This window comes from Artemia sp. Qi Xiang Cuo, chromosome 2, assembly GCF_049724085.1.
Source record: "Artemia sp. Qi Xiang Cuo chromosome 2, ASM4972408v1, whole genome shotgun sequence".
NCBI classification, from domain to species: domain Eukaryota; kingdom Metazoa; phylum Arthropoda; class Branchiopoda; order Anostraca; family Artemiidae; genus Artemia; species Artemia sp. Qi Xiang Cuo.
In genome coordinates this window covers 42,992,415-43,008,186 of record NC_142795.1, presented here as the reverse complement: position 1 = coordinate 43,008,186, position 15,772 = coordinate 42,992,415, and the positions used below count along the sequence as shown (strand labels likewise).

Below are 15,772 nucleotides of genomic sequence, written 5' to 3'. Positions count from 1 at the left end.
GGGGAGGGGTTGTTAATAATATACAAGAGGGGGAGGGAGAGGGGGTAATAACCAATTTACGACTTTTCCCGAATTCCAGTTATCAAATACAATTTTAAATAGCATAGTTGTCTACACTGCGACTTTTGAAGACCCATTTAATTCGCTTTTGTGTGGTAATTTTGTGTTTGACCCCGTAGAAATTGTAAATGACTATGTAAATAGAATTAATGCACTGCTGAAAAACCAAATTCCGTTGTGGGGGAGGGATTCAATTAAGGTTTCAATTGTTTTAAAGGTGTTCTATTTAAATGAAGAAAAAAGTGAAGTTTACCACCATTATGTACACTCTGAGATGCGTGTGATTTATACAAATTTAGAAAATTTTGAGGGTGCTTTTTCCAAGTCAATAGGTCATATTATTGCGCATCTTGAGAATTATAATGAAAATGGGAGTGGATCTGTAGTTCTTTATGTTGAAAATTTAAGCGTTAATATATGTAAATTTAAGAAAGATTTTATTTTAAGGGGGGGTGGTGGGTCTGATAGGGATACAGTTTTAAAAATAAATCAGATTTAGTAGGTTGTCAAGGTGTCCAGCGGATTTGTTTTGAAACAGATCAAAAATGTTTCAAGTACGCTTTCCTCATATCAGCATTTGAGCCTCTAGCACGTGACGCTACCAAGACGAATTTAGACGATTGGGTTGTACATGGGTAGGAGGGGTCCAATTTCCCCATTATAGATTTCACTTGTTTAGAGGGAAGATACCCAGTAATGCTAAGATCCATTGATATTTTTGAAAGGGCCAATGCCCGTTTAAATATCAGCGTTACTGTGGTTCAGTATGAAACTGAATTTGAAGATGGGGTTTCTTCAAAAAAGAGGGGGGTTGTTTTCCCAGTAAGAGATCCTTCAATTGAATTGGCCAAATACTGGGTAGGGCTGTTGTAGATACCATCATCTAGTGACCTTGCCCATTCAATTGGCCCTTTTAACCCAGTAACAGACAACAGTATAGCTCTGGGGGTGGTAGGGATCTAGGGATACGTTTCTACTGTCCAACATGCCTGTCACAATTCCGTAGCGATATAATACTACGGGATCACATGAAGCACTGTAGACGACTTGGTTATCAGACAGTGAAAACGATTTTAAGGGATATGGCCATTTTACGTTTTAAAAATTTCCAAAACACTCTCCTCCAGTGCAACAAAAATATCTGTGGATGTTGAAGCTAAGCTGGTGGAAGTGAACGATCCTCAATTTCCAAACCGAATCAAATAACATCAAGTTCTGGCAGTGTCCTATGCCCATGCGCAAAGAGACAATTCTAACACCATGCAGTTGTTGGAAATAACAGAAACATTGGATGAGGGAGAGTGCGTGATCAAAGCACTGACCAGATTAATTGGCACAGCTAATGACGCTATTTTTCGTTTGAGAAATACGAATTATCCAATGGTTTTGTCTGCAGAGGATCGTCTCGCGATTAAAAATCAAAAAATACGCTGGGTTTTTACGGGGGATTTTGAACAGAAGGATAAGGGGACTAAAGGGAACAGAGGGGGGAGGGGGACAGTCAGAGATGTTACGCCATGGGGGGACGTGCGCGCATCTTTGATTCGTCATTTGATAGGGTTTGCACATCAATCGTGTAACATAACTATAAGCCAGTAATATTATATTCCTAATTTTTTTAATAATTCACATTACGGTTTAGAACTTATTTAACCGGCATTGACACGTATGCACAGAGAGGGAGGGGGAGTAGATAGTCCATGGGTAAATAATTCATTTACCTATAATATTATTCCCAAATCGGCCGAGAAGTTGTTGATTCTAGAGCTGAAATGGTAGGTAGTAAATAATGGGCATACGTGCTGGAATAAATTCAGTTTTTTAGATTTTTTTAGTTTTTTTCCCAAGGCATTGAGTCAATTTATTCAAGTGCAGAAAAGCGACAATTTTGATAGTTTTCCTTTGCTTAAACAGCACTTTCAAGACAGTTACATGTATGAACTATTGACCTGTCAAGGTGTATACACATACGAATATTACTGTTCTGGCGCTCGCTTAAGCGGTGTGTAACTACTTCCAATTTAAGAGTTTTACAATTCATTGAACAACAGTGACTACACAGCCCTGGAATATAAGTCTGCCAAAAAGGTGTGAGCTGATGGGAATTGTAAAAATGGGTTGGATTATTGTAGATTGTACTTGGCCAGTGACGTTTTAACTCTGTTGGACATAGTCTGTAAGAACACAGACCAAATCTATTCAGAGTTCGGGTTAGATATAGGTTATTTTTTTCCACGCCACATTTGGTGATGGATTTGATTTTAAAAATTAGTAGGGAGGAAATAGGCCTAATCACCGATGTAGACCAGCACCTTTTTGTAGAGCGTTCAATGAGGGGAGGGTGTGTTTTTCATGGGGATCGCGTCTTGTCAACCGATCCGAGCGGACAAAACAGCACCGGTGCAAAGTCAAATGCAGTGTTCTTGGACATGAGCTCATTGTACCCCTCGGCAATGTCTCACTACTCTTTGCCGTGTGGTAACTATAAATGACTTGAGAATCCTTGTGAGTTCCCCGACATTACCATCGTCGAGGACAATGGGCCACCAGGATGGTTCTTTGAAATTGACGGGCACATTCCATTGGTGCTTCACGACTCAGTCAGAGATTTTGTTTTTCCCTTTATCAATTGCCCAGTGAGCAGGGACTCACTGAGACCCTACAATCGATCATTGGTCGAGGATATGGGGATGCACTGGACCCCGTCTAAGCAAAAACTGATTGCTGATTTGACCCTAAGGAGATTATCGTTGTTCACCATGTGCTTTTGCACTGGATGGTGAACAATGGTTTCAAGATCACCAAAATACATAGGGTCCTGCAATTCAATCAGAAACGATACTTAAAAATGTTTCTCAACACTTTTGTTGATAAGAGCTTTAGGGAAAACTCCAAGGTAGAGAAGGAAATGTAAAAACTCATTTGAAATCCAGCAATTGGCAAAATTTGTGAAAGCATACGTAACAGATCTTGCTACGACGCCGTGACTGACCCTTTAGAGTGTGCACGAATTATTTTCAACCACAATTTTACATCGTTCACGAGCATAGAGGCTGGCATGGTTCTTCTACACAGGAAAAAGCGAAATGTGGTACTGAACAAGAATATAGCAGGAGGTAGTTTAGTACTTGAAATTTCCAAAAGGCTCATGTTGTCGTTTTTTTACAATGTGTGCAAGGTGCAATGGCCACGGGAGGGGGAGGTTCAAGTTTACTATGGGGATACAGATTCTCTGCTGCTAAAGGTAAAAACCGAGGATTTATTTGGTGATTTAGAAAAGGGGGAACACATCAGCTCGCGGATGGATTTCACCAATTGGAATCCGTCCCTCTACCCCGATGTGGTGAAACGTCAAGCCCCCAACCAAGTATTAATGTTAAAATCAGAGACGGGGAGTGATTTGATATCCAGGGGGGTGTTCCCGGGTCCTAAAGTTTATTGCGTTGAAACTCATAATGGGGATGAAAAGCAGGCGTGTAAAGGGGTGCCTACACATTTTGTAAAGAGCAGTTTCAACATGAGCGTGTACAGAGACAGTGTAGAAAGTAGCCTAGTGCCAAGAGCACAAGTGCTTGCAATTCGCTCTCTACAGTATAGAAATTATACTGTGAGAGTGAAAAAAAATGCTATGTCGTGTATATCCGACAAAGTCTATGTGCTCGAGAACGGTGTAAGTGTGCTGCCACATGGCCACTACCGTATTTCAGACTGTTTTGAATGCATAGACTATCGCAATCAACTTGGTCTGGATAAATTAACCTAACCAGCTAACCCAACCACTAACCACCACCACCAACCTTTCATAAATTAACTAACCACTCAACCCGCTCATAAATTAACTAACCCAATCTAACCTAATCTCACCTCAACTGACCCAACCCAACCTAACCTTCAGCAGCAGTGACGACAACTATTGTATACAGTTTTTTCCACCACGGCTCCCGGGGGGTGGGGGGTCCCGCCCGCGGCCACTCCAAGGGGGTCGGAAGGTCCCACCCGCGGCCGGCCCTGGGGTTTGGGGGGTCCCGCCCGCGGCCGGCCTTCGGCCCCGCAACCCTGGGGGGGGGATCCCACTTTTAAATTCATAATTTTCAACTTTGCTATCAATTTTGAAGTGTTTTTTTTCATGTGTTTTTGTTGTTTTTTTCAAGTGCTGTTGTACAAAAAGTGTGCTACTGTACTAATGTACATAAAGTGATGGTGAACAAAAAGTGTTTTTTTTTAAAGACAATAAGTGTTGTTGCTGCTGTTCATGGACAAAAGTGTTTTGTTTTTTTTATGTTGTACATAAAGTGTCATTTTTATCGTTGTTCATGTTGAACAAATAGAGTTTTCATGTTGAACAAGTGTCATTGTTTTTTTTGTCAGGTTCTTGTTGAACAAGTGTCATTCTTATGTTGTTGTTGTTTATGTTGAACAAATAGAGTTTTCATGTTGAATAAATGACCATGAAAATATGTTTTTTTTTTGTTGTTCTTGTACTAGATAGATCAATGGGAAAATTATTACTACTACTACTTATTCATTGGACACGTATGATTTACAGTTAGTTGTAGTCCAACTGTTGTCAACAACAGCAGCATGTATCAATTTAAAACACCCTTCAGATCGTTTCTGTGTGGTCCCTCAATGTCGGGGAAAACAACACTTTTAGCTAAAATAATTCAAAATTGTCAGAAAATGTTTGTGGAAAAACCAAAAAAAATCTACTATTGCTATAGTATTTGGCAGGAGTCCTACGATCAAATATAAGCTATTACCACAGTCAGCCCAACGCAATTCATGCGAAGAACTGATTTTTTCAATAGTATTGACCCGAACTCGTGGTTGATTATTGATGATTTGGTTGAATCCATTGAACGGTTTTTACAGAACAGGCAGTAGTTGTTCAGCGTTTAATCCCATCATGAATACATTTCCATAACCGTAGTTCTACACAATCTGTTTCATCAGAGCAAACGTATACGAACCCATGCATTGAATACTACCATTTTGATATTATATATTGATTTGTTTGTGATTCTAGGTCACTAATAATTCTCAATAAACAGATTTACCCCAGCACCCCTAAATTTCTGTTGTCAGCTTACACTCAGGCGACTAATAAGCCTTATGGTTACATTTTGCTGGATCTTAATCAGAGCACGCCCGAGGATCTACGTGTAGTCACTGACATTTTCAACAATGAAATTACAGTTTATCTTCCGGTGAACAGTAAAAAAGGCTATTAGTTGACATTATGACACTGATAAAACTACACGAACAACTTCATTTATTTTCCGTTTTAGGCACTTCAAAACCTCCACGCAGAAGGGCTATATTCTAACCTAGTGTCGATTATGACTTCATTAACCTAATATCTGAACTTTGTATAAGTTTGATTGAGGGCAATGCTCAACTTTCCAAAGGTTCTATACAACGGAAAAAGAAAAATTGTTCCACAGTACGCACGTGGGATTGTAAGAAAACGGTAAATATTTTTAAAAGAACACGGCTCCTTCATACGGGTGGTAGCTTTTTCACACTTTTACTGCCAATAATTTCAGGACTTGTAAACAGTTTTCTCTGGAGAATGGCAAAACCCTATAAATTGACACCATTTGAACTTGTCCTCTCGCCCGTCGAACATTTTGAAGACAATCTAAGAAAGTTCATTAATGATGAAAATATTGCCGATGACAAAATACTGCTTTTACTTCAAGATGCATTGCGACGTGTGGACAAACATAGACCTTATCGTGAGAGACCCACTACCGCTCTCACCGTCACCGATCCCTCCAAACGGGAAACATCTCCTCAAGACTCTGCAGCAGCAGCAGTGCAATCAAAGGAGAAGGAATTGAATTCAATTGTATCGAAAATTGGAAACCTATTGCCACTGACCTATCAAGAACAGAGTAAAAGAGTCTTATCATATCTTATGTTAAAAACTAGTGATGAACATCAAGTTCAAGTCGACCGCACAGGGAAACGAGTTATAATTCAGGTGAAAAGTTATAATCTAGTTGACTCAATTTGTGATATGGTGACCAATCATAAAGGACTTTTATCATTTGACAATATTCTATACACCTTTTTAAGCGTCTCAAACTTCCCAAAAAGCCTTATTAGCAATAGGCAAATTATTAAGAGACTAAGAGAAAATAGTCCTCCAACAACGCCAACATCAACACCATTTAAAATAGAAGAAGATTCAGTAATTGAAAATAATATCAGCAGTAGCAGCAGCAATTATTTTGCACCACCCGTGACTGGTGGTCAAAAGTAACGAAAGATTATTTTAACCACGGGTGCGAAAAAGGGAATTGGATATCACACAATTGGTTTACGTTCAAAATGGTTTACGTTCTGAGATGCGTCCCTGACAATATTGGTGAAGCGGGAAGTTTAAGTTCTCCCAAAACGCTGTCTAAAGTTGTCTCTGGCAGCACATTAAAAAAAGCAAAAGAGTATCTAGAGAATGAACCGAGTTACACACTGCATCGGAATCACAGGCTTCGAGGCAAACAATATCGACAAACTAAAGCCTTTTTCCCTCCTTATATAATGCAAACGGATCTTTTAACTTTAGACACAGTTCAACGATGTCACAATGCACCCTACAAATATATTCTGGTGGCAATCAGTGTCTTTAGTTGCTATGCCTATGCCATTCCATTACGGTCAAAGAGAGGTGTTGAAGTTGCTCAGGCCATTGAAAGTATTCTTGAACAGGATTGCTATAGAAAAATTCAATCGAATCGTGGTAGCGAATTTGCTAATTCCCATGTGTAAAAGGTTCTATTGAAATATAATACAACACTTTATCATAGTCACAGCCCGATAAAGGCTGCATCGGCTGAACGATTAATAAGAACAATTCGTCTATTAATTTCAAGATATTGTACACTGAAAAATACATCTGCTTTTATTCATGATTTAGATAAAATCATGCGGATATACAACCATCGACCTCATCGATCTCTGTCAAACTCAAGCCCTCGGGAAGTTCATTACAGTGAAAATACATTTGATGCTTTTCTAAAGCAATACTCCAATGGTGAAAATGAAAAAAAATGTGAAGAAGAAATTCAATGTTGGTGATACTGTTCGAATAAATAGAACCACCAATATTTTTGAAAAGGGGAATTATTTATGGAGCACCGAACTTTTTAAAGTTTCCAAAATCCTGGACACCGAACCCACGACATATCGACTGCGAGACACTAAAGATGATGAGATTCTCGGCGGTTTTTATGAATATGAACTGCAAAAAGTTAGAACCACTAGTGAAATTTATCAAATTGAAAAGATATTAAAGAGTCGTACTCGTAGGGGCAAGAGACAGTTGCTTGTTCGCTGGCTAGGATACAACTCAGATTTTGATTCTTGGGTCAGTGCTGAAGATATTAACAATGCCCAATGATTTCTATTTGACTTTCATGTCCAATGTTTCTGATCCTCTCTGTAATGATTTGAATAGAACAAGTGATTTTTGGACGAAACTCTCCCCCACCATCAAATTCGACGACAATGGAAAGTATGAAGTGGCTCTTCTGGACTGTATTCTTTAAAATACGTACAAAATCCTGAGAAAGGATCGTAAATATGAAATAAAAATTAGACCCTATGATTGGCCGCCACCATCATCCTCAAGTGATCAAGAACAAATTCAAAAAATCAATTGGATGGATTATCCATATATTGAATTACCCTACGAGGAAGTCACCTGTATGAATGATTTACGTCGTTATATTAATAAAAGAATTTCCGCTCGTAAGAAAGGAGCTTTTCAATTCAATTATTCAAAGGAGGAGGGCAAGATCTATATTAGGTTACCTATTGCCAGTGAAAAGGTTATTCTAAATGATAATATAAAGGATATGCTTGGTTTTAAGCTCAATATCATCAATAGTAATAGGGCGGGTAAAGCCAATTTCGTTTTTGCTGACTACCCAGTTGCATTCTCCACGGAGACTTGTATATTTCTCTATGCTTCATTTGTGAAAAAATCTCGAGTTGGTAATTAAAATGTTCCCCTCCTACGAGTTCCGGAACGAAAAACCCATCAAGAACATATTAACCACTACAATATAAAGCATCTTCAATATATTCCTGTAAACACTTCCTATTTGGAACTCTGTCAGTTAATACTACGAACTGAACTGGGTGATTCCATAGCAATTTCAAAAGGTTTGGCTGTGAGTACATGCCATTTTCGGCCCATCCTTCAACAAGATGTCTAATAGAAAAGTGGTATTCATTTGTCCTGATATTGACTGCCATATTAATACTCTTTGCCCAAGACAACAGGGCAATGGAATGGACTATTACAAAGGTTGCTCGTCAATGTCTCGCTACGGTCTTGGCAGTTGGTTTGCTAAGCTTTTTCGCTCGGCATTACATCTGGCTAGAAAACATCTTGTACCAACTGCGACAGATTTTGCATCTTCTAAACTATACGATTGGGGCTCTGGCAAGAGTTTAAAAAAAAAAGCTTCGTAAAATCTTAAGTCAAAAGCGCAAACCCTTGGCGAGAGATTAAAACAAAATGGAAAAGGTTTAAAAAGATCGAGAAACAATGCATCACTCATCAGTCTCCACTCAGGTCGGAAACGAAAGACAACGTCCCTCTTGTCAAAGAAAAGAAGTAAAAATCCGAAACTTACTGTAAACAGAAGAAGAAGTCCCAGGAAGAGAATTGTTTGATCGAAACTATATTTGTTCTCCTAAGATGTCCTACCTACCACATAAGGATACTCAACCTTCAATCACCGCATCATTGAATCTATTCAATGCAGAAAATGTTGATGTGAGTGTCAAGCATGGATACTATGAACAATTTTATCCACAACAACCCCTCTCCGATAATATCCACTTTCAAATTAATTCCAATGAAGAGTACTTTATGGACATGTCTTCAACATTTATAGATTTACAAATGAAAGTCCGGAAATCCGATAATACAATGCCAATTCGGGCTGATGGAATATCCTATGAAAATTGTATATTACATAATTTATTTCGTCAAATCAGTGTCTACATCAATGGCACGCTGGAGAGCACAAGCAACAATCTCTCAAATTATACAAGCTATATCCAATTTATGCTGATGACACCCAAGTCATATAAGGAATTGAGAGGCACCTCCAATGGATATGAACATATTACTTATACTGATAGTACAGATGCACTTAAAAATGCTACAACTAGTGAATTACATCTAGTTGGAAAAATATATCATGAAATATTTAATATACCCCAATGGCTGCCACCCAATGTTAAAGTGGATATAAAACTGACGCTTGCACCTTCTAATTTCATATTGAGAAAAGAACTTGCTGCCAATCCTGATGTAAGTCTCTCCCTCACCTCGGCAATACTTCATGTTCGCAAACAACAGGTCATGAGCTCTGTTGATTTGGCAGTGGAGGAACTGAGAGCCAATAGAAATAATATTAAACTATTTGTTCCTCATACAATCACCAATCAACGTCTTATAGGAATGGGGTCACGCACCTTCACTGACTCATCCCTTATCAATGGCGAAATTCCGTCAAAACTCGCTTTGGCATTTGTAAAAAGCGCAAGTGCAATAGGATCGTCGACTGGATGCCCACATAAATTTGAAATGTTTGGACTTTCATCTCTTGTGTGCAAAGTAAACGGCATTCCACTCTACAATCTATCTTTTGATAAATCCTATAGAACATAGTATGAGTTTACGATGCAAACCCTATTTCATGATTTACAAATATTTTAAAATGGTATAATCGAAGATATGTTTGCGAAAACACATGGTATCATTGTACTAGATTTGTCTGGCACACAGGATATGAGTATAGTACGTACGGGGAGTGTGCGTTTAGAGTGTACATTTGCCGATCCATTGGCAGAGAGTATTGCACTAATCTCACTAAATCAATATGAAACCTATTGGAAAATCACTCCTGAAGGTAGTGTTCTACTAGACTTGGCACCATGAACACCAGTCAAATAAGCAATGTATTTAATATGGATCCCTAAATGTCCCAGTACAAATCATATTTTCTACCCTCGGACTTTCTTGGAAAAATTCAGAGTGTCAACAATACCTTGGATATTGTTAATAGCAGTCCTTCGACTGTGCTGACGGGTCATTGGCTGTGCATCTTTCAAACAATGAAGACGATTGAATTTTTTGATCCTCTTGATCTACCCTATACATTTTACACATCCCACATCAGCAACTATATTGAGAGCAGTTGGAAAACTATTATTCAAAATCAGAAGAGGGGGCAGGATCTAACGACTAAAAGCTGTGGCTTCCATGCACTACTATATTTTGTGTTCCGATGTCGCGGCTATACTTACGAGCATTTTCCCCACATTCATGGTGACAATCCACGTCTGGACGACTTTCTAGTGGAAAACATCCTCTCAGACCTAAATAGTATTGACTTCAGTACCCTACGAGTAAAGTACTTACGAAATTTTTATGAATTTATTGATTAATAAAATACATATATGTATTCAAAAATATCTTTAAATCTTCAATTTAGATTTCTTCTTCTTCTTTGGTGTTTAGGCAACTGTTTTGAATAACTAATGCCGGTAAATTATTTGGATTCACTGTATATTGATCTTGATTGACTGCAAAGTCAGGGTCACATTTTCTACAGTAAAATGTAAATTCACTCTTGTCATATATCTTTGTATAGTCAATGATACTATTTGCATTCATATTATGAAATTCACGAGTTTCAATCTGTCTATTTGAAGCAATATCACATAGAGTGTTTTCAAATGGTGAATCACATTAAGTAACTGTCAAATAAAAATCACTTGGTTTCTAGTCATAATAGGCAGTGTCGTCACAACGATGACAAAGAAACCAAATTGTCTTGTTACCCCAACAGTTGAATCGTAGACCAGATTCCTCTTCCCAGAATAATTTAAATCCACGACGATACCAATCTCGTAGAAATAAACTAAAATCACGTTTGGGATTCTTTCCAATCATAGCGGGGTAAGTACTCTCCCACTGATCACATTTATCATAGTGACAATTGGAGCACAGGTGGCCTCTAGGGTGAGAGTCACAAATCTCTTCTAGACATGAATTACATCCTTTAACTTGTACTGCATAGCCTCTATGTAATTTACAAGGATTACATAATTTACACTTTTCACTATAGTCATCAATAATTGTACAATTCTCACATTGAGTCCAACTGCCAAGAGTGTACATGCATAGTGAACATTCAAAGAACATTTTTTGGTTTCCGAGATCAACTCTCTCACAGATAGAAACGAAACTGATCCTTTTTCGATGAATTCATTGAGAGGACTGGTGAGTGGAGTAACTCTGTGACGATACCTCTTTAGAAGAAAGAGCCATCTACATTGAATCCATTGGCAATGTTTTCAAAAGTATATCCACGGTATTATTCTGCTTTGTTCCAATTAATATATCAATAAATTGAGTATAAGCACTTGAGTCACATCTTAAAAGTTTCATACAATAGTCCAATGGGGGAGAATCAGTCCTCATTATATTGTCCAGTGTTTTCCGAGAGAATATCCTGCGTTGAAGAGATAACTCGAGAAAATCGTCATCCGAAATCAAATATTTTTCCATAAACACTAGATTTGATCTAATTCTCTCTTTCTCAAATTTATTCATTTTTCAATCCTTTCACTCTGACTGTTGACTCTAGACTGAACCTGATTAGTTAGCCCTAGCCTAACCTAACCTGATCAGAAAAGAAAGGGAACATTTTCGATATCGAAACAATTTTATTGAATAATTACAACAACAACAATAATACTAAGCATGTACAATTAGCGATACAGTTTATTGTCTTCGATATGTTTCACTAATGCACTTAAAGCACATTGAAGTCTATGCACATGTGCTATATCAACTTTTGAAGCGAAACATAATTGATCCTCCATTTTAAATTTGCTCAAGGATATTACATATACTTCATCCCATTCCAGACAAAGCCGTGATCCTCTCGTGATTTCCACCGCAATGTTTGGTGCTCTTGTATTATTACCATCAACTACACTATCAACTTCTAATAGGGTAAACATTCCACTCATCATCAGCACAAATAAATATATCCAAAAGAGTAAAGTCAAACTGTTCTTACTCCTTTGAATTCACTTCACAGACTAATAAAAACTATAGCAAAAATCCTTTCCTTATATTCTCTGCAATCCTCCGCCGCTAATATGTAAGCGAGCCTCTGATTGGTCTAGAAGGAGATGTAACCGACTCGCTGATTGGCTTAGAAGGAGACACGTGATCCTGTTTCCTATTCCTGGATCCATAAAAGTGAGAAAAATCCTGTTTTTTCATTCTCATTGAGAAAAACCATAAAACATCCATAAATTGCTGTACTTGTCGGAGATATTATATAATCAATTGACAAAAACCATAAAACAGACATAAATTGCTGTTGACATCCAAGAAAAACAACAAATAAATTGACTGACACTCATAACCATCCAAGAAACATCCATCAAAGTGAGAAAAATCCTATTTTTTCATTCTCACTGAGAACAACCATAAATTATGTACTGTCAACGTTAGACTAAATTGTAGATGGCAGCAGGGGTGTCGTTTCGGGCTGGTACCCCCCTTCTACTTGTGTGGTAAGTTTGACTGAAGGCCTTTGCGTGCGTGTTGCTATATAATTTAAAAGAATTTTATGGCCTTTTGATTAGCGGTTATTTTTTTTTACTCTTCGTATTCGGAGGAAATAAAAAGTTTGAATTGAATTGAAAGGAGAATCACCTTGTCCAGGTTTGTTCAGGGTTCATTGCGCCTTGAAAGCGCCTTAGGAAATCATCATTACCGTTTTTTTCAGATCTCAAAAGTGCCTGGCCTTGATAGAGCTCATTGGCACTCGAAAGGGAATGTCCTTGACTGCAGCAGCGGTAGACACATCTTTGTATGGCAGCAGTAGATGAATCTTTGTATGGTAGCCATAAAAGCATAACCTAGGACTGTACTTACCTACAAGAACATCTTGGAAAAACCAATTGTCCTGTTTTATTATATTCATCAATTCAGTGAAAAAAGAATACCACTTCGGAAAGGCGTCAGACAAGGTGGTGTTTTGTCACCTAGTTTATTCAACATATGCATTTTTCAAGTAATGAATAATGTACCTCCGACATATTTTCTGGGTTATCTAATGCTTCATATTTAGGGTATGCTGATGCCTTTCTTGTTATTGGCAGAAGTGAATACAATCTTTCCGTTCTCGGCTGATTTTCGCTTCAAAGATGAAGATTCAGGTTGGTTATTCGAGAATTGTTGCAAACAGAGGTAAATATAATCGTGAGGCTCAATGCAAATTATTTTCTACGTTTTCTGATCATTCGGTTCTATATCTTCCCAGGTTTTATTCTCTGTTAAATAAGAATGATATTTCCTGTCTACGCATTCAGTGTTTCCGGTTTTGAAAATTTCTTCCTTTTCTCCTTCCATGGTACCGTAATGGGAATATACTGTCAAAATTCGAGATGAATAATGATTTTAGTGAATCTGTCATTCTAAGTAGTAGGTTTCGGATATTAAAAAAAATAAGGTTCCTCCGTTCCATTGTTTTGAAAGTATATATTCATCATAATTAGTGCTTTTCTCTTTTCTTTTTTTAAATATGTTTTATTCCGCTTTTTACATTTTTGTTTAGTGAGTTATAAATAAAATAATAATTAAAATTACGTAAATACTCTACAGTAATAGTTGGAAATTGAAGCTTTCGATATGAAAAAAGTTTTTTCTAGTGTTTCAAAGGCCAAAGGAACAGCTGTGGCTGCAAGCTTTCCATGGCATTAAAAAAATCTCCATGATCGAGTTCCATTTTTGGTGGTCAACCGATAATAGAAAGTCTTTAATTACACATAACTACTTGTCGATCCCAAGTAATAGTCAGTAAAAACAGATAATAAAAAAAAAGAATAAAAATACTGCATTACTTTTTGTTTGTCATGAAAATGTCAATAGATTTTTTGCACCAACATCAAAATTGAAAATATAAGCCTATAAAACATTTTATTTTAAACTCCCTAATAATACAAAATTACTCACCTCTGTTTGGGAGAAGAACCGTGTTTGATACATGAATAACTCCATTGTTGCCAAGAATGTACTCGTTTTTCATCCCATTGCCAGATACAGAAACACCTTTTTTGTCGCAGTCAATCTTCAGTCGTTTCCCACTCAAAGTTTTCATGTTATACTCTTCTGTTATAGCTGGGAAGCACAAAGGATGTGGTAAGACGTGATTTTGAAGCAAAGCTGGAAAAAATGTACGTATCTCGTAAATTAGAAAAGATAATAGATTCTCTTGTGTTGGAACTGGTTATAAGCAACATCCCTGAATGTCGAACGCAAATTTTCTTACGATGCACCATTTCTATAAAGAAAATCCCGGATCAGAAGCCAGTAGCCACCTGGATCAAAAACAGTGTGCTAATAATGAAAAACAGAAATGAAGAGGAACGTACTTAGCAGAAACAAAGTGGAGGAACTTCGGCTAGCAAACAGTCTCAGATAACACATCAAAGAATTTCCTATTAGGAAAAGCCAGAAAGAAAAAAGCTGGAGAAACCCCAAAAAGATGGTCTCGCAAGATTCCGGTGGAGTTAAACAATGAGAAGAAAAATGACACGAAACCAAGCGACAAGAAAAAAAAAGTTAATTTAATCTAAGAAATATGGCTTTCAAAATAGGAACAACAAATGTAGACGGTCTAAAGCAGGAGAAAAGGTAAAAAATACTACAAGATTTTATTTTAACAAATGCTCTAGATTTCATGTGCGTCCATTAGGTAGACAACACGAATATAAGGCTTCTTTGAAAGAAAGATTATAAATTTATATCAGCAGGCTTGGTACCTGACATAGCTTTCATTTTTCGAAAGAATGAAAATATTCATTCAGAGAGCCTTAAGTATGAAACGGATCAAAGAGTAAGCAGCATTAAGAGGGGAAGTATCACATTGGTTAATGTACACTTATCATCTGGAACACAAAATTTTTAGCAGCGAGAAGAAATGCAAAGAATGAGTATAATCAAGTATCTCATTGTAGAATCAGTGATTATTTGGGACCTCAATTGTGTATTATGATATGAAAACTTCTAAAGAGCAAAAAGAGAACTAAAAAAGCGATGAACATAAATAAATCTACGTGTTTGGGTGCTTAAAGACGACTGGACCGAGAAGACTAAAGACGTATTCTAGATGTGTTTTGACACAAAGGGGACGAAGCGTGTAAATAAGATTTGACGTGCTCCGAACCTCATAAGAAAAAGTGTCAGAGGTTGAATATATTGTGATACCCTTCGCAGAGTATATGACATTGGTTACTATTCTTAAACTTGAGACAGCAAATGTCATCCCATCGACCCTCGAAATAAATATATATGTAGGAGGATGAGCCCAGACGTGTAACGAAAAAAGACAAGACGAATAATCTAAAGGAAAGTAGAAGAAATGCAGGAAACCTAAGTAGAAGGAACAGAAGTATGCCAGTTCTGGAATCAATTTAAGTTAAAAATATTGCGGTTTATTAGAAGTCTTGAAAAACAACAGAAAAGAAATACAGAAAATCACAACAGCTACCTATACAGGGTACTAACAGACCTGAAGGAGGATATGGATTCTTGGCAAAGTATCTGGCCCGAATATTATGAAGTCAAGCAACAAATAAAACAAATAGAAGAAACCAGAGT

At 37.4% G+C, this 15,772-nt stretch overlaps 1 protein-coding gene across 1 annotated transcript in view; it reads right to left on the bottom strand.

Moving 5' to 3' along the window:
- LOC148955254 (periostin-like) overlaps window positions 1-15,772 on the bottom strand; it is a 286,642-nt gene that overhangs the window by 52,822 nt on the left and 218,048 nt on the right. Inside the window, exon 8 of the mRNA XM_089108124.1 lies at window positions 14,126-14,335. Within this exon, the coding sequence (XP_088964250.1) occupies window positions 14,126-14,335 (210 nt within the window). The remainder of the gene's footprint in view (window positions 1-14,125; window positions 14,336-15,772) is intronic.